The following is a 20,179-nucleotide window of genomic DNA, read 5'->3' on the forward strand; positions in this document are numbered from 1 at the left end:
CTCGGCCACTGAAGATGTAAATAAATACATAAATAAGTGAAAGGGAAAGCTTGGCTGCTCTGAAAAGCACTTTCTAATACTAAACCGAGTATTGAACTAGTCAGTAAAAAAGTTTTCGAATCAAACCATCCGATCATCAGGGAGAGGGACAGAAAAGTGGTTCACCTCTCTGGCTTTGCCTTTGCCCTTGCCCTTGCCCAGTTCGGCTGCGGGAACGCAGACAAGAGAGGCAGTTAGTGAGTGGCGCTAGCTCCCCTGCGGGTGTCTCCTGTCATCTCTTCTCTGCTACTTCAGTAGTTTCTGCCCCTCCCCGCAGGCTATGAAGTGGAAGCTTCTCCGCCCCACTGATTCGGAGTGCGGGTAGCCAGGACCCACGGCTCTGCTATACTTAGAATCACCATCTTTTAAACAAAACTCCTCATCTCCATGTTGGCAAGAAGGGCTATTTACAGAGTCCCATCAGTGCTCCCCAGCGTCCAGATTTGTGCCATGTCCCCCCCCCCCCTCAGGAATTGTCGTGACTGTCCACGGACCGCAGCCATCATCTGCCAGGCACACTGAGACCAGCACTCAGCAGATGTCAGGAGTCTGACTCTCTTGACGCGGTATGCCCGCATCTAAGTGCGCATTTTCCCCTTTTGGGGGGCAGTGACCCATTCTGCCATCTCTTCTAATTTGGAAAACCTGGTTTGGGCTGCTTTCAGGCCCCTTCACAACACTCTGATCCCTCTGCAGTGGCAGGCCAACCCCCAGGCTTGCCGTATGAACCTTGTTTGAGAAAGCGAGCAGGAGGCCACGGAGTCCATGCGTGGGAAGTCACATGGGATGTTTGCTCTCAGAAGCAAAGCTCACGTCATCCAAGCCAGTGCAGTTAGTTGTCAGCGTCCCCTTAGCATGTTGATTTCCTAAAATACACATGTTCTCACTTACCCATAATCCCACAGTCAGAATGGACTATTTGGGTACAGTCTACAGGGTTTTCTGCACCATGGCAACGATTATCTGTAACTCGGAGACAATGAAAGAGTTTATTTCATTTTTCTTTCCCATAAAGTATAGTCAAATCTTCACTGCCATTTAAGGTAACTTTCTGCTTGTTTAAGAATATTCCAGCTGTGTTTATGGTGTTCCAACATTCTCCTGCCAAAACCCTTGACAAATGAATTGGCAATATTTTCGGGGATGTTGGCGAGCACAGACTGGTTGTAGCCATTAAATCCTCATTTGTTTCTGTTATATCTGATCAGAATATTAGGATCGGGCTTTTGACTTTAAAAACATGTACACAGAGCAGACTCCGTTTTGATCACGACGTTGTAGGCTTGCCCACAACGTAGTATCTACACATATGTGGAAACTCGTATCAAATGCCCCTGGGTTATTAACTGCATTCTGTCATCTTATTCTGAATACAATCTTCAAATCTCATCTCAGGGGTGAAACTTTGTAAACTCTTAAGTCCTGCTCTGCCCTCAGCCTCGGGTGCCATAAACGAGTGATCTCTCCGTGCCAATTTTAAATAAACTAACCCAACATCAGGGACAGTGCATTGGAGTGTTAGTTTTGATGCTCTCTTATTATACTGGTAACGTATGTTTTAATAAATCGTGCCACTGCTAAAAAGATACAGCAAGGAAAATTGGCTGCATTGAGAACTTTCTTTGGGAATTTATAAACAAGTTTTCCATAGGCTGAAAGCTCCTTCATGCTGCACAAGTTATTTTAAATTATGCTTCCCTCAGTTGAAACATAGCAGGCTGCTGCTTCCCTTGCAAAGAAGCAGCAGAAAAGCGGGAGGCCCTGGCATTGTATGTGCCTTAAAAGTGCCCGTTCTCTCTCTCTTTCTGCAGACCAAGAATTCATCAAGTTCTCTCAAAATTCTCTTGCAGCTGAGAGAAAAGGTAGAACACCTGAGTGAAGACAGCTTTTCAGTTGAGATGACAAGTGTCATAGATGTGTTCCAGAATCTTCTCTGTGACAGGGCCACGTGATTTCCTTAGATCCTGTCTGTAGGAGGAAATCGCTTGGAGAAACCTTTCCCCAGTCAATCATTTATCTGTTTTAGCAGCAAGAAGGCAAAACCTCACCGAACAGGGAGGAGTTCAGCCCCTTTCGTTTCTGTTAGCAATCTGTGACATTCTGAAAGTGGAGAGCATAAGTAATTGTAAGGTAAATTACAGGTTGGCCACATTTAAGGAGGGAATTTGTCTTTTCCCCCCCCCCCCCCCCGCTATTATGTTTTTGGAGAGGCTTTAAGACAATAATATACAGGCTATCTTACCTAACAACAACAAAAACCCTTCATTTCCTTGGTACCTGTGTCTTTTTCTCTGTTGTAGTGTTTCCTGCATTTTGGTCAGTAGCCAGAGAACTTACTACTGAGACAGTACATCCAGCAATCTAGAACAGAGGAGGGCTGGCCCTGTAAGGTCAGAGCAGTTAATTCTGTCAAGACCCAGTGGGCTCCATTGTACCCAAAATCTTGTTTTTCATAAAAAGGGGCCAGTTGACCTAAGTTACTTTTGTCCAGTGGAAGGCCAGTCCTTTGGCTTGTAGAAGAAGCTAGCAGCCAGTCTTGATGCAAGGAGCTTCTATGACCCTATATTCTTGAAAAGCCACGGATCTGAGGCCTAATCCTAAAGCCACGTAGAAAAGAAAAATTGAAATCCAGCCATAGGACTAATACAGCCTCCTGTTTTAGCAGAAGCCACAAAGGTTCACAAGCTACCAAAGCATGAAACATTCAGTCCTGAAGTTGTGGAACTTCATCCAGAATGGCATAGAGAGGGGAATTTTCGACATGTGCTCTCACTTTATAAACGACAGTAATTGTCTCTCCTAAGTAATTGAACACAGCACACGGTACCAAAGTTGACAGAGCCCCTGAGGAGACGGGTTCTCTCTTACTGCACCACTGCCAATAGAGTAAAAAGGTTAAAGAAGTCATCAGATTTGTCAGATCATTTTTCTGGATGCAGTAAGGGTTGTATAATTAGAAGCATCAGTCGAGCTTTTAATTGCACGTTTCAGAAAGGAAAGAGCAATGGTTCGAGTTTATAGAGATGGAATTTTATCGTTCTATTGCTAATCCTTCTGAGACCAACTAATTGCTATTTCTTTCTCACTAAGTTACTTTAAAAAGTTCTACTTGTTCTGAAATTGTGGTAAATGCATCAACTGTGCCTTATTGATTTCTGTTGACATTTTACATGTGTTTTTTTTTTTTTTTATGCATTCTTAACCTCCATTTGGAAACTGTCAGTTTGGCACATGTTCCTGGATAATAAGAGCAAACGAAGTGAATGACACAATCTCCATGACTGTTAAAGGCAGAGTTAGCCCAGGCTTCACACGATGTCCAGGATCTCTCCATTAGATTAATTGCATCTGCCCCCATTGTAGTCTCAAGAAATGGAAAAAGAAAATTCTTAGTGTTACTTCTTTCTGTTAATGATGTCGGTGATATTCACAATGTTCTTGAAAAAGGGTATTACTTTGAGGTGGATGGTAAATTTGGGGCTAATTGTAGAGCTGAGTTGGAATACAGAAGCCAAGCAGAGGTGGTATCCTCTGTCCCACACTCTTACCCACGTCTTCTAGACGCCTTAGAGAAGGCTCCAGATAGCTTTACTGATGACAAGCTACAGCCAGTGGAGGTGCAGACAGTGTGCTTCAGTAGTGAGTTTCACTAGCTGCTATAATGTCAGAGAAGTATATGAAACAGCTCGGCATTCATAGCAAGCTAGACTTCAGGCTTCATAAAGCCAGCTGGACCGGGAGGTGAATGAGAGATGAATCTCCCATGTACTAAGAGTTTTGTTGTATTAAAAATTACAGCATGATGCCAAAAAAAAAAATGCATTGACTTATTTTCATGACTGGATGTTTTTGTGCTTTGGGGAAAATGGACAGGTGTTGCTTTCTCTTATTGCTGTTTGATTAAAAGGTGCTAATGCAGTATTGACTTGATAATCTCACCAGGTACACATGCAGAGCAAACGAAGAAAATCTATTTGATGGCTCAGAAATTGACTTGCATAAACCAAACAGTCCGCTGGCTGTTTGGATGCGGAACAACCTATTTGGCTTACTGGCCACAGGGCAAGAGCCAGAATCCCACTTCCCGCGCTTTCACTCCGAAATGACAACAGGCTTCAGCCACTCAGTGTTTAGATCTGCCTCATTTGGAAATCTTTTAAGTAGTAATAATAATAATGTTTTGAAGAAATTGAGTGGAACACTAAATTATTCTCTGATACCTAAGTTCAAACTGTGCAAAGCTAAAGAAGCTGAAAATCAATGCACTTTTAAAGTCATTAGAGATCATAAGTGAAATAAGTCTGCACTGCTTTAGCTAAGCTTTTAGTGTGCTGTGCTATTATTATAAAATCAGCCTGAATCTGCATTAATTTCACAGTCTTTTTCTCGAAGAAGCCCAAGGGTGCATGATGAATAAAATGTAAATTTCAGAAGGCCGTGTTTTTATTGGTGAAAAGGGCAATGGGCCATGTAGTCGGAGCAGTGACCTGCGTGGTGGCCAGCACTTGTACAAGGAGCAGGCAATATAGATTCTGGTTATTTTCCAGCATGAGAAACAAAGAGCCACGGAAAGTTGAATGGGTCTCCCAGGAAGCATTCAGAGAACTGTCCGTTGTCTTGTGTACGTGAGGCGTTAGGCCAGATCTCTGATGCATCTCTGAAATCACAACTTGGAAAAGTCATAAAGATTTCATACGACTCAGAAACCCAATGCAGATAAAGGTTTGCCTTATATGCACTGTTGAATACACTCAGAGTAATAGAGCATTTGTTTTTGTTCGTAATCAATAATTACAAGTTTGTGCAGGATGTGGTGTATTTCTTTGCATTTAAATAGCATCAATGTATATGTATACATATATATGTTTTAACAACCCAGAAGAGATTAGATCTATTTATTTGCTCACATTTCGAGCTCTTGGAATTTATTTGCTAATTTGCCCTTGGTGTGAGGATTTTATTATTTGCTGCTTAAAAATCAACGCTAAAATTTGAAATCCAAAGGCCAAATGTGTGGATGCCCTAAGTAAAGATAATCAGCCAAGGAGAAGATGTAAAATAGCAACTTTTTATTTTAGAAAATGCAAACTAGATCTTGCTAATTTCAACCCCCCCCCCCCCCCCCCCCCGATGCTAAAAAAAAAAAAAGAAAGAAAGAAAGAAAAAAAGGAAAAATAAAAGTACCTAACTACTTTCCCCTCATCTCCATTTTAAAAAAGAAACTAGTCAATAAATAAATCTTTCTGCTTCGGTCAGATTAGCAAGTCCGCACTGTGAGTAAAAAGCCAACTAAGATAAAGCCAAGAGAGAAGTTGTTGATTTTTATGTACTACTGAGAACAGTGTCGTCCTGTGGCAGTTCTCGTAGACTGTGTTGGTTTAACAAGCGTCCAACCCTTTTGTCTTGTTGTTTTTTGTCTTTCCTGCTCCCTGTCCCCTTGTTCCCCACAGGCTGTGCGTTTGTCACATTTTCTACAAGGGCAATGGCACAGAATGCAATCAAAGCCATGCATCAGTCTCAGACCATGGAGGTACTGTATCATCTGCCCTTTCTTTGTTTTCTTTGTGCAAATGATGGGGAATGATAAAGCAGCTCTCTCCTGCGCGGATTGTTCACGTGACAATCACGGATTGACACTTGCACTATCTCTTCATTCATTCATATTCATCCTCTCTCTCTCTCTCTCTCTCTCTCTCTCTCTCTCATCCTCTCTCGCTCTCTCCTCTCTCTCTCTGAATTTTTCCCCTAATGACTTGAAATGCATTTAGTAAAACCTTCCACTTGCTGTACATTATTTTTTGAGCCTTTTATTGCGGTGGCCCAGGCCCTGCAACGTAGTGTCACGATGCAATTTAAACCAAGAATCATTCTCGATCTCTAAAGGATCGAATCTGTTCCTGGTCCAGGGTTGGTATGGAGTAAACCTTAACAGCCCTCACTCCAAATTGCAGCCTGCCCTGTGTCCGTCACAGGGTTCTTTTTTTTTTTTCTTTTTTTTTTTTTCCTCTCTCTCTCTTTTTTTTCTTTTTTCTTTTTTTAAATATGGGGTCAAGTTCTCTTCAGTCCAACAGAATTGTGCTTTTGCATCAAGAATGTTGGGAGAAAATTAATACTTCTCCTACATTGTTTAACCAGAAAATATTAACGTTTGAGAATTCCTTGAAAAACGAGATTTGTCTTTTTACTAAAAAATGTGCAGTGAAAGAAACATAAAGGCTCAAATTTGGTCTCCTAATGAGAGATAGTGGCTTTGGGGGAAGATAAATAACGCTGATGCGGGTGTTCACCCACAACCGTAGAGAGACGGCTCTGTCTAGCCTGTGATTTGAGTCTGGCCTTTCAGAACTTTGCACAAAAGCATTCCAAGAGTGATATGCTGTTACTTACTCGGTATTGTCTGATAGAACCATTTGGGAATGCATGTTCTGCCGTACTTGTATACCGTGCCTCTGTGTATGGGTGATCTGTTCCAGAGGTGGCCCTGTGGCGTTACCTGAAGTTACGTTTTCACCTTCCGAAAAGCAGAATATTTTCGATTTGATTTAATGTGCAAAAATTTCTTTATGGATTGTTTGCGCTTCTTTTTTACCTCCATTTTTGGGGGAGGGGTTATTTTTTATTTGTTTGTTTTGTTCGTTTTTTGCAATGCTGCATCTCCCAAAGCATGCTGGGAGCTAAGTGATCATTCTGCGTCATGTTTTGTGGGCAACTTTTTTTATAGTGAGCCGAAAGGTGGGTGGACAAGGGGGGCAAGAGTGTGCATGGCCTTGTCATTAAGTGTTCACTGTACTTTTCTGAGTTTTGATATCAGCATTGCAAAGCCTATTGTCTTTTTCGAGCTTCATTTTGACTTTGATATTCCTAACATATTTTATATAATCACTGTGTTTTCCTTTCAGTGCAATGCATTTTTAAGATACTCACACCCCCCTACCTGAAGGCAAGCTCAGGTGAAAATCGGCCACAATAGGAGATAATTAGCAGGACTTTGAAATTCCTAGGGATGCAGTCTTGTACGACACGCAGTCACAGGTTGATGCTGTGTTTGTCCCCCACTTTCTCTTCGGCTGTTCCATTATTGGGGATCAGTCTGAATCCCAGCTACATTTCAGTTTGGAGAGAAAAATGAAAGTACCATTAGGGAAAAAAAAAAAAGTCTTCACCTGTATTTATTATCTTCCATACATGTGCTTCATTCATAATTATTTTATTTCCTGTAACTTAGTGATTTGTACCTTAGATGATTTTTTAACCTACATTCTTTCAGCTCTAACCCAAGTGCCTTCATCTGGGCCCCTGAGTACAGCTACAGAGGATGCTGGTCTGTGTTCTCCTGTGTTCCTACAGGGAGAAAGTTCGGGAACGTAGCTCAGACCTGGGTATGAACCCGAACTAAGGAAGAATAGGCTCAGAATGAAAAGAATCTGCTATAGAGAATGGGGCATATTCTTTCTAAGAAATCCTTGATCCTTTGGTTATTAACGTCTCTATTACAATTTAAAATCAAATTTGGTGCATTTGTTTTTCATTCTGAACACCCATGCTCAGAGGGGCCTCAGACATTTAAATGTCTTGTTGAATTGAAAAATACTGAAATAGAAGATTATATATTATGCAGTCACGTTATAGTTGTCCAACTGAAGTTCATCAGGGGTTTTTTTTGTTTTTTGGTTTTTTTTTTTTTTTAACTAATTTTGTTATTTTCAGGACTCTGGCTCACATCTGTAACCAAAGATGTGTGACCTAAGAAATTTGAATTCAAAATGATTTGAATGTTAAGGTGTAAACGAACATGTTCTTAAGAGTAATTAATTTTTATATCGTACCTTCTATTTTTCCACTTTCCTCCGATCTATGCCCAGCCCATTTTTCCTTTTCATGGTTTAAACAAGTTCTTTTGAGCCTAATTTTTTGCTTTTATATATTTTTTTTTTTTGTATTTAAGGAAGAAAAACACAACAGTAAATGTACTGGTAGGAGATGCTGTCATTTGTTATGGAACAAATTTGATACAGCAGTAACAACCCTTTCCATACAAAACCCTCCCTCTGTATAATCTCCATCTTCAGAGTATTTTGCTCACTTTAAAGTGGAAATACTGAAATATGGAGCAGAAGAAGAAATATGAAGTATAGATTTTTTTTAAGGTGGAAATATTATTTTTGTGTGGTTGACATTTAACATTGTGTCCTGTGACCGTGGCTCAAGAGCTGAAGACCGATACGCTCGCTGGAGGTTCACCACTGAAACAGCCACCTCATTTTTCTCACATTGTTTTGGTAATACCAGACCCGCTAGCCTCCCACCTTCACAGCTACACCCTCAGTAACTACCCAAGGTTATAAGGGTGGGGGGGGAAAGGCGCACAGGTTTGTTTTTGAGGAGAGAGAAAAATGACCCAAAGGAAAGGGAAAGAGCTCGTTTAAATGGGAATATAGAATTTCTGAGAGGGGAGAAAGAAGTCTGTTATCATGCTGAGTTTCAACAAAAGTTGTTTTGTTTTTTTTTAATCAGCTGGGTAGAATTATTTCTTTTTATCTCAGCAAAGTGTAAAGGACTTTAATGGTGAGGAGACGTGTAGGCAAGCCATGGTAAGAGGGAGAGGGAGGGAGGGAGGAGCTCGTGTCTCTGCAGAATGGTGGCCAAAGTCTCAGAGGTGTTCTGGGAAGGAAGCCTTCATGCTGGAGGCCATTATTTTCCCAAATGATCTTATCCACTTCAAACATGACATGAATTCATCCTATTCTAGAACCCTGAGCCATTCCCTCACGCACTGCCCCTACTCCTTGCCTTTTAAAGGCAATGAAAACTGAAAAGCGTCTAGAATGGTGATGTCCAGTGAGACAAAAAGCCAAGTCGGCGCCTCCTGCCATTTCAGATCCAGCTCCTCTTGCTAGAATATGCTTCTGAGGCTGGTGGTTTGTGGTATCCCCGGGCAGGGTGGAGAGAGGAGATGCGTTAGAGAAGGAAGGGAGGCCCGTCCGCAAACACCACAGTTAGGTTGGTCGGGGCCTGCGTTCTCTCTCTCCTTCCCTCATCCACATTCCTAAAACAACCCACTTCTCCCCACCGATAGTGCCCAGTCGGGAAGATCCCCGCTCTCCTGAGTTCAAAAATGCATCACTGAAAATGGGAAAGAGTGAACAAGAGACATGAGCGAGGGACGTTTTCGTCCCCATTATGGCATCTCTCCTTCTTTGTCCCCTGCTCACGTGTGGAAACAGGCAGACACACAGACGACTCTGTCTGTCAGACGAGCGGAGCACGAAGCTTAATTAAAGAACGTTGATAAGGTGTCTTGTCTCTGAGGAGGTCCCGGAAAGGTTGGAGGAAGACACACGAAGAGAGGAGGAGAGGCAGTTTAATAATCAGAGCAAGAAAGCAAATGGCTGCACCGACCACCAGATCCCCAGAGAAACCAGTGACAGTATCTGGAATTTTCTGTTGATGGTACTGGTCAGAGAAGAAGAAGGAATATCAAACCGTTTTAAAACCATTCCAGACCGTTCCGTGTGCTCCACGATAGTGGAGAAAGCTAGACCCGGTGCTGAGTGTCACGAGAGGCTTCCGCCAGGCGGTAACCCCCTCTTCACTTTCCGCTGTGTCTGACCACAGGGCTGCTCCTCACCCATCGTAGTCAAGTTCGCGGACACTCAGAAGGACAAAGAGCAAAGGCGCCTCCAGCAGCAGCTGGCGCAGCAGATGCAACAGCTCAACACTGCCACCTGGGGGAACCTGACGGGCCTGGGCGGACTCACCCCGCAGTACCTGGCGGTAAGTGCTGGGCCCGGGCCGCGAGGAGGGGGCCCTCCCGCCCCCCCTGAGTTCAGAAAGAGTTCGTTTGGGGGCTCTTCGAGTCCCAGGACGTTAGTGAAGTCGGCCTTGACGCCCGTTCCTTTTTCAAAGTTAAATCGATTAGCTTCGGGATGTGACTCGTTTAACTCTGGCCTGGCCCAGGCCGCGGAGTCCCACGGGGCAAAATTTCTGACCGGTGTGGCAGAGACCGCTCGCGGCCTTGCCTGAGAAGGGGGCGCGGCGCGCTTGCCGGTCACGGCGACACTGAGGCGGGCGTGTCGCTGAAGAGAGGTTAGTGCGGTCCGCGTGGGGACCGGCGGGACCCCGTTCATGCTTTGACTCGGCCGTCTCGGCTCTTCCCTGTGGAGCTGTGTTGACAAGATCAGATGTTTCTTCCTGTAGTTGAAACCCCCAAATTAGATCCTCCTTCAGGACGAATAAACCCAGTTCCCCCAACCATAGTTACATCGGTTTAAACTTTCATTTTCCTGTCATTCCTTGTGCTCCCCGTTTCTGTCAATATCTGGAGTAAAATACAGCGACCAGAATCTAAGACAATTCCCCCGGTGAGATCTAAACAGCACAGAGCAGTGGCCCCTAGTGTGGACTTGAAACTGTCTTTTTATTATTATTATTATTATTATTATTATTATTATTATATGAAATTTATTGTCAAGTTAGTTTCCATACAACACCCAGTGCTCATCCCAAAAATGCCCTCTTCAATGCCCATCACCTACCCTACCCTCCCTCCCACCCCCCATCAACCCTCAGTTTGTTCTCAGTTTTTAAGAGTCTCCTATGCTTTGGCTCTCTCCCACTCTGACCTCTTTTTTTTTTTCCTCCCCTCCCCCACGGACTTCTGTTAAGTTTCTCAGGATCCACATAAGAGTGAAAACATATGGCATCTGTCTTTCTCTGTATGGCTTATTTCACTTAGCATCACGCTCTCCAGTTCTATCCACATTGCTACAAAGGGCCATATTTCATTCTTTCTCATTGCCACGTAGTACTCCATTGTGTATATAAACCACAATTTCTTTATCCATTCATCAGTGGATGGACATTTAGGCTCTTTCCATAGTTTGGCTATTGTTGAGAGTGCTGCTGTAAACATTGGGGTACAAGTGCCCCTATGCATCAGCACTCCTGTATCCCTTGGGTGAATTCCTGGCAGTGCTCAGGTCATAGGGTAGGTCTGTTTTTAATTTTTTGAGGAACCTCCACACTGTTCTCTAAAGAAACTGTCTTAATGCAGCCTCACAGCGGCCCTTGTACTAACCATGTCGCACGTGAGGCAGAAGGCAGCTAACGCTGGTCTGGGTTGTCATTGGTTTTTACTCGAACTACTGCCAAGCCATGGTGCTCCGGCCCCTTTTTCCACGTTGGCACCTGAACACGGGACTTCACCTTGATTAATATAACTTCCCCTCTTGAGTCTGGGTGGCGTGTGCTGGCCTCTCTCAGCGCGCACGTGTGGGTGTGAGTGTGCGCGTGCGTGCTCCACGTGTGTTCTGCCCCGATCCTGTTACTTGACACGGTAACTGTCCCCCTCGGGATCGCGTGGTCCGTTAGCCTCACCTTGTGACAGCCCGTGCACTTCCGTACGGCAGTCCTCCCTGTGATCTTGGAAGGTAAGAGCCTGCCTGTACCGGTGCAGACGGAGAGGCTCAGAGGGGCTCCGCAGCGTTTCCAAGACCGAGCTGCCGGCGGGCAAGTGGCACCTCAGTCCTCCGTGTGCTCTCTGTGCAGCTGGCTGCGGCCGTGGCTCTTGGCCCTCTCCCGGCCCACCCTGCCCGCTGCCCGGCGGGGTCTGGCTGTGATAGCCACTCGATACGTGTTTGCTCACCGAGCGAGGCGCGCTCTCCTCCCGTCTTCATCTGAGCCGTTAACAAAAGCGTGGCCTGAGTTGACTAGGCGCCTTCTAGCCATTTCTCTGTCATAGCCACAAAGGCACCATGAGAGATCTCCTCAGATGTCTTGCCAAGATCCGTACATGCCGTGCCGCATCGTCTTCTTGGTCTCGCCACCTAAACTCGTACAAAACAAGAAATGAGTCCAGCTTAACGGTGATTCGGTTTTCCCGAACTTGTGCTTTTCGGTCGTTCACGGGACACCTGTTTAATTGCATGTACCAGAATTGGTATCAGAGATCGATGTCAGGCTCCCCTTCTTGTGATTTCTAAGAAACCAGCTTCCTACTCCGTCATTTCTAAAAACCAAGACACCTGTGCCTGTCCCCAGTCTCCTGGCACATCTCCCATGCCCCACGGCTTACAAAAGTCTGTGGCACGTTTCTTTGATTGCATCTGCAGATTAGTTCTGTACCCTGAAAGAGAATTCATCTCAGCCTCGCAAAAACATACTTTCATATGCTCTTAACTACGTTTGTTTCTGCCACGGCTTTCCATTCTTTCTCTGCCATATCGGTTCTGCCCCTTTCAGTTGGAAGTCCCGTTTCTTCGGAAGGGCCGTTGGCCTCTCAGGCCTTCCCTCCCTCTGTGTTGAGGGGTAGATTCTGACTCTGTCCCACCCGAGGATGGTTATCAGTGCGTGGAACCCTTGGCAATCGTTTAAGGACACCTCCCACGAGTTCCACGCACCTCAGTTGGCATTATTAATTCCTCAAAATGGCCTCAAAGCTAATTTAATTTTACTTCCCTTTAATTTTCAAGCATACCTAATAGGAAAGGGAGTGAGGGCTCACAACTGCAAGAGAATGGGAAACCCAAGATACCAGACCAAGATAAAGGATTTCTATCAGAGCGGTTCATCTCTAACTTCTTCCTCCTCGTGTGTGTCTCTGGGTCTGTGTGTAATCCCCAGACAGTCTATCTCAACAAGTCAGGAGGGATGAGTGAACATCGCTGGCGTTTTTTGTTACCTGTCACTGTTAATCCCCGTAATATCATTGTAATTGAGACTCGGGTTGAATCAGCCACTGATACTCCACTCCACTTGGTGATTTTAAGTCCATGGAGAGATGCTCAGTTTTGAATCCTACCCTATTGTAGGCCTGGTTTTGCACTGAACTGAAAAAAAAAAATCTACCCTTACCCAGAGCAAGGACAGTGCTGTGTGGTTCTGCAGCACTCCAAATAAATTCTGAAAGGTGTTTTTGAAGTCATGAATTGGTCCTGTTCCTCCTGAGCATATAGTATCATAACATCTCTCAGTAATAAATTTGACGAATTTGGTATCCACGTACATTTGCGTATAGAACTACGTGCTTGTTCCTATGTCTTTGTTGATCTACCTTATCCAAGAGTATCAGTAAATCCAGGTTAATGGTATAGGACGGAAGTTAATCTATAATTCAGCTGAATCAGACAGATAAAGGAGCCCTTGAGGACAGCAGCCACCTGCCTTTACCTTGTGATACCCACTGACTGAGGGTGGAATGGGAGGGGGGTGTTTTTGAAAGCTCTAAGGAAAAGCTCAGAGATCCTGATTTTAACTTGGGCTTTAAAAGATGACGACGCATCTGCCCAGCGTCATTGCACATCACACCAGATACTTGTAAGTTTTGACAACTAGTATGTTCCTCTCTGCCGGTGAAGACCACCTTAAAATTGTGACCGTTGTCTTGGTCGTGTGGTCACCGGCGTAGCTGTGCCTACCTATGCTTATGTCCATAGTTACCGTGGTGATGTCTCTGTTGGCCCAAGAGTCTTTGAGTTCCGTGTGCTTCTCATGAAGGACACCGAGCGGGGAAGGAAAGTGGGAGAGCGAGGGATGGGCTTTGATTGGCAGAGATGAGTGGTGGTAACCGCTAGGCTACAGAGAGAGCATTAGTCACGCCGCGTTGGTTTCTGTAGATTTAACACCTGGTTGTTAAAAAGACTAAATTGATTGTTTTAAGGCAGCAGTGTTACTGAGTTTCCCCAGTGTCTGTGTTTCTTAATAGAGATTAGACATTAATATGGATTTACAGCCCCGACTCTGGGAGCCTTCTGTCCGTGAATAGTCGCAGCAAGCGGCTGGGTACGCGCGAGGGAGAGCGGGCGGGCCCCCATGTGGCTTGGCGTGGCCCTGTCCTGTCCCTGCCTTGGTCTGACGGTCCGCTTTTCTCTCTGCAGCTCCTGCAGCAGGCCACCTCCTCCAGCAACCTGGGTGCGTTCAGTGGCATTCAGCAGATGGCTGGTAAGTCCTGACACATGCCTTTGCTGTTGAGCATGCTGCTGTCTGCATTCGGGGTGGGTTCAGAGGCAGAGAACGCCAGCAGGGAAGACGAACAGACAGCGATTAGCAGCCCTGTTCACTTTCTGACTTGGGTGTAAACATGAGAGTCCGCCGCTGGGGAGTCACTCGGGAGTCACTCTCCCACCTTGGGCTTCTCCAGCGGTGGGTGGGAGCCAGAGAGGCCGAGAAGCCCTGCGTAGCATCCTCAAGTGTTGCGTTTTGGTTTTGGTTTTGGTTTTGGTTTTTAATGGGATTGATTGCGGGGGAATTTCCAACAAGGTTCCTCTATCCGGGGGGCAGCCACCATGATTGACGTCCTTCTAAAATTTTAATAAGAAGCAGTCAATAAATATTCTGACCGCCATAATGAAAGCCAGGATCACAGGCCTATCTTTGATACAGTTTGCCATCCCTTGATAACCACAGACAATTAACAGGGTGCCTTTTTTTTACTTCAGTACCCCGGTTGACAGAATTGTGCATCAGAAGCTTTTATGTGGAAGTATAATCTTTGTTCTTAAGAAAATCAAAGTGGGGCTGGATTTGAAAGCTGGCTCGTAAAGGATTTCTTTTTATAATGAGCTGTGTCAGTAGTAACTGAGGTGCAGTGATTAGTGAAGAAAGGTCACTCCTACTGTGTCACCTTCCAGGCTGATATCCTAACTTACACGGGGCCAGGGAAGGCGGCCCACGCAATAAATCAGAACACAGGTGCCATTAACCTGCCGTGAGGAACAGCGAGAAGGCTCTTCCCTTGTTTGATTCCAGAAAGATGGGGGAGAGAGGGCAAGGAGAAGAACAGATTTTTGGCACATTAGAATCAAGCACCATTTGTTTTTAATGAAGGACAGATACCCTGAGTCAATGAAATGAAACCTGAATGTGCAGAATAAAAGCCAGATTTCTTTTGCTGTCACTACGAAACTCCTTTTTTCTCATTTTTTTTCCTTTTTTTTTTTTTTGCTCCCCAAATAAATATCCTTGGTTTTGTTTGTTTCACTTTGAATGGATCTGGAAGGACTTCCTCCTCACATGGGTTCTGTGATCGTCAGCCCAGCCTTCCCCTGCGGCCCCACAGGCTCATGGGAACCTGTTGTCTGATGGGATGTATTGACCTGTAGGGGGAAAAAAACAAAACTGCCGACTTACTCATCGGGCTTTAAATCTTCTCGCACTGCCAGCTTATTTTTTTTGTTTTGTTTTTTTGGGTTTTTTTTTTTTGTATAATACTACTTTTTACTTATTAGGAAAAAATATATGTTAAAATGGTAAATTAAATCATTCAGCAGTATCTTTATGAACACAGTTTGGGAAGCTGGCTTTAGAGCGAGGAATCCCATTCAAGGGTTAATTTTTAGTTCTGTGAAGGGAATCAGAGAGTCATAAGTAAAATATTCAGGGAGTTTTCTGCGTTTTAAAGAGAAAACCTCCAGATTGCAAGCTCTAAAATAAATGTGAAGATTTGTCATATTTTCAGCCAGTGCAACATTTATTCTTCCTCCTAATAGTATGGACCCACCCAAATCCGAAATTAGGGTCTTTCCTTCGAGGAAGCCTCCGGCTCTTTCACTGTGGCACTTGAATTATGCAGAGAAGGTCACTGGGTCCTGAGGCTACTACCAAGCGCGTCTTCCCGGGTGGACACAGCGCCCTGTCATTTGTCATTAGACTCTGTGCTCCTCTGCCTTGACCACTGCAGGTCAGGATGTTAGCGTTTACATGCTCTGCGTGCTCATTTAAAAACTAAGGGTATCTGGGAGTGACCTTAGAAGGCGCATGAGCAGATGGCTAATTTAAAGCAGTCTGTAAATGCTCTGGGCCTTCCAGAATACCCCATTCTTGAACCTTCTTGAACCTTCCACATAGAAAATTCAGCACACTAAGTCCGTACAGGCTGTGAAATCAAATGCTGAGGGGTCCATTAGCTGCCTTAACATCACCTTGAATGTTTAGAGTATCAAGGATGTAAATGTCAAGGCTCCATCTGCTTGGGGAATTCCAGAAAGGGGGTTTCTTCCTTCATAGGGATAATCAGGTCTTATCCTCCTGAGTATTTGAAGCTCTGTAGTTGGAGGGTTTTTTTGTATATATATAAAATCAAGTTGTACAGCCTCCTGCTCTTTTGTTTTCTCCTAAAGTAGGACTTAACTTTTGTGTTTGCCAGTGACCCAGACCAGTATTCTAAAGTGAGCTGGGGGGCTGGGAATAGAAGTACCTCTCTGAAGGAGGCTTCCCTGACTCCCCACAGGCGGGTGGGGCACCCTAATGCCCCTTCCTTCCTCACTTTCCTCCCCCACCTCCAAGTCACCAGGCCCCAAGACTGGAATGGCCTGGGCTGAGGAACTCAGCCAACTCAGTAGAGACGTGCTACTGTCTATTTCTGAGTGGATGTGTGAATAAATTTATAAATCGACAAACGCAGATTTGTATTTTGGATACATTCCCAAGGGAGCTTAACTTAAATACCCTGTTTTTTTCAATTTAAGAAATTTGACTTTAGCCTTACACCTGAGCCCAGAAAACATTATATCAACTAATGGCAGTATCTTCACGGGTGAGCTGGCGAGGATTTGGCAGTAGTCGGTGCAATATCAAACATGTTACCAAGTGCGTGGACGTGACATCCGGTAGAAACGATACGAAGAAATCCAAGAGCCCATTTATCCCAAATCCCACCTAGGTTAAGATGCTCGTGGAGGGCTGAGGATGTGGCACAGCCCAGCTGGGCACCTCCACAGTTCACATGCCGTCTCTATGTCTTACGGAGCCACGTAATAAACCCACTTGTAAAACTCAGTCCAGCTTGGAACGCTGTCCCCAAAGAGAAAGAAACGTCATTTCAGAAACCAGTAATATTTTTTTGTGAACAACTCTCAAAATAGAATGGTCTATCCTTCAGGAGATTGAAGTTTATCACTAGAATCTAAAATGTCTCATTTCAATGACTAAAACACTGTCTGCTTAAGGAGAAAATAAAGCCAAAAAAAAGAAGAAGAAAGAAAGAAAAGAAAAGAAGAAAAAGAAAGTTTGGATGACAAGTCACTAAGTATTTGTGTCAGTAGAATCGCATGAGACATCAACTATGCTTTTTTCCCCAAAAGAATTTACCATTTTCCTTTCAAGCTAAAAATAACTTCACATGTGTTTCATGATTTTATAGAAGGGGGCCTTTAGTGAATGTGGAATTGAAAAGCAGAAGCTGGGGCGGCCCGGGTGGCTCAGTCAGTTAGGCCCAGGTCATGATCTCACAGTTCGTGAGTTTGAGCCCCATGTTGGACTCTGTGCTGACAGCTCGACGCCTGGAGCCTGCTTGGGATTCTGTCTCCTCCTGTCTCTGCCCCTCGCCTGTTCATATTCTCTCCCTCCCTCCCTCCCTTTCTCTCTCTCTCTCTCTCTCAAAAAATAAACATTAAAAATTTTTTAAAAATAAAAGCAGAAGCTAGATTAGGATCAAATCTTTAGAAGCTGAATGCATTCACTTACACTTTTGAAGCATCCTTGATTGATACTATTTTCCCTCTAAGAAAACCTCTCAGAAAAACTTGCCCATTCCTCCCTCAACTGTAATCTTTGTCCCATGAATTTCTGTAATCTCAGAAACTTGAGCTAAGAGTCTGGATTTTTTTTTTCTTTTTCCTGAAGAAAAAGGAACAAGGGAAAAGTGACTTTTCAGTCATTAATTTCTTTGTAACAGCTACCATCTCCAAAGAGCATCGTGGTACATAAACAAGGGTAATATTTTACGATTTTGTTTTGAAAAGAGCTCCTTGGAATAATCATGCAGTTTATTCTCACAGCGGGCCAAGCACAAAACCTGCACTTTGTTACTACGTTGCAGTTGGGAAAATGAAGTATGTAAAGTTTAAATGACTGCGTGGGCCCACAAGTCCAGTAAGGGGCATAGTATGGGTTCCCAGATAGCACGAGGCTGAGAGGGTCATTAACAAACTTGCCCAGAGTCACTGTGCCAGTAAGTGGCAGGTCCAGGTTGCAAATACATCCAAACCCTCACTCAGCTCCCTACTGCCCAGAAGCCTGAAACGGCGCTCGGTGTCTCAGCAAATGCAGATACATTTGCATCAGCGCGGGCTGTGGCGACTTTCCTCTGCAAAAGGTTTAACAGGCCAAGTAACAAACCCAAGCCCTGGATCAGTGATGCAGAGAGCAGTCCAGAACTGTGCGAAAGGAAGAGATTCAGAGACAGTAACAGGAAGAGTGCCTCGCTTCATTCTGGAAAGCATTTCACGAGCCTTGGGCTGTTTTTTGTTAGGGCAGTTGTTTCCTTTTCCCAGCGTGAGGAAGTGTTATCAGAGAAGTTAGAGACTTTACTACGGAGCTACAAGGAAGAGTTTATCTGTTGATACGCGAGAGAGGACTGCTGTATTTCCCATATTCAGTGAAGCTGGCAGTAATTCTCTCCCGGAATATCTGATCTCGGTTTTAAAAGTAACAATGAGGGGGCGCCTGGGCGGCTCAGCAGCTTGAGCATCTGACTCTTGATGTCGGCTCAGGTCACGATCTCACTGTTCATGGGTTCGAGCCTCAAGTGGGTCTCTGCACTGGCAGTGTGGAGCCTGCTTGGGACCCTCTCTCTCTCCCTCCTCCTCTGCCCCTCTCCTATTGTCATCCGCATGCGCTCTCTCTCAAACTTCAAAAACAAAATTGTTTTCAATAAAGTAACACTATAATTGTACGGTGCAAATGTTGGCTTCCAACAACAAAACAGGTCTCCTTTCATCAGTTTGCCATCCTGTCTCCAGAGAAGACCATCCCGGACTGTCTGTAACGAGGGGAGCAGAAGGGAGACTTTTGTAGTGGCCTGTACACAGGAGGGCGGGCCAAGGGGCTCGCGCTGGAGGCCCCCCGAGTTGTGGGGTGTGCATTTTGGATTCGCGAAGATGGCCTGGCCTTCCTGGAGCGGAGCCTCCCACCCTCTCACTGCAGACGCTTCCTGTGAATGTGCTAATAGGCCTTATGAGAACATTCCATAACCACCCATCTGTCACTTTTTAACAGACCTGATTGGCAAGCACTTGTAACAACTGACATCTGTTCTCGCTTATTGATATGCAGATTTATGGTAATTGCTACGAACAATAAGACACAAAATTACCTAAGGTGAACATTAAATTAAATTTTCATGCCCTTCTCCTTATAAATAATTTTTTTAAATCTTAAATTTCAAGTAGGCATATTGCACATCTGTTTCGTACATCATTTCTTCGTTTTGGGAAGGAGTTTTCTTTTCCCAAGTAATGAATGAAAAGTTGGATGCCTGTATTTCACCAGTTTTTGTGTTTTGTTTTTTTTTTTTTACCACCTTGATCCTGGCACACTGTGGGATTTCATAAAATGTATTTAAACGTTTTCTATTTCTAGTCACCCAGATTATTGCCCCTAGTTTGCAGGGTGCCCCTCTGAGCAGAGTGCCAGGTGAGGTTAAAAATGGTTGCGATATCGCCACGTGCCAGGCCCCAGCCCACTTCATGGTGAGGCTGCCCCGTCTGGTCGCCCCTTCCTATCGCTGTGTGGGTGTGACCAAGAGAGCCACCCGCAGGCAGACAACCAGGAGGGTCCGTGACTCAGGGGAGAGAGGAAGGAACAGGGTGGCTCACATACCCCAAATAGACAAGAAAGCTACCGGAAAGGACAAACAGGAACGCAGAGGGCCCCAAAAGAAGGCTGGCAGGCAGGGGCCGCCAGTGTTGTCTGGGCCCAGGGAGGGAGCAAGTCTATGGAGGAGAGGACCCGCGCCTCCCGAGCAGGCCAGCGTGCAAGCGTCTGGAGGTCAGAGAGCCCGCGGACCGTCCCATGTGGTTCCAAGGGAGAGGAAGGCTGGCCTCACGTAGCTTCTGGGTTGCTTTCCCTAAACGGGGCAGGTGCCTTTTCCAGAACAGCATGGCCCCCGGTGCCCTACCCTCATTAGGACATAGCACACGTGGGATGTCCACACTGGTCACAGGAGCACGGGGGCCCAGAAGAGCCAATACATCCGCTTCCAGGCTTGTGTGCTGTGGGCAGTGAAGGGTCCAGATCCGTGTGTCCTGGGGGGAATGTCTGGGGCTCTCCACCCACCCAGGACGGGCCCTGTGGCCAGGGTGGCACAACAGTAGCACCTAGAAGAACCTCGCCGCTCATGGGAGGCTATCGTCCCGGAGGGGTG

General features: G+C 45.1%; 1 protein-coding gene across 17 annotated transcripts in view; it reads left to right on the forward strand.

Annotated features, from left to right (window-relative positions):
- Window positions 1-20,179, forward strand: part of CELF2 (CUGBP Elav-like family member 2) — a 530,134-nt gene that overhangs the window by 455,389 nt on the left and 54,566 nt on the right. For all 17 annotated transcript variants that reach the window (XM_049626816.1, XM_049626817.1, XM_049626809.1 and 14 more), the window contains 3 exons: window positions 5,490-5,569; window positions 9,655-9,813; window positions 13,914-13,977. In XM_049626816.1, coding sequence (XP_049482773.1) covers window positions 5,490-5,569; window positions 9,655-9,813; window positions 13,914-13,977 — 303 coding nt within the window. The remainder of the gene's footprint in view (window positions 1-5,489; window positions 5,570-9,654; window positions 9,814-13,913; window positions 13,978-20,179) is intronic.

Source organism: Panthera uncia, chromosome B4 (genome assembly GCF_023721935.1).
Source record: "Panthera uncia isolate 11264 chromosome B4, Puncia_PCG_1.0, whole genome shotgun sequence".
In the NCBI taxonomy this organism is placed as follows: domain Eukaryota; kingdom Metazoa; phylum Chordata; class Mammalia; order Carnivora; family Felidae; genus Panthera; species Panthera uncia.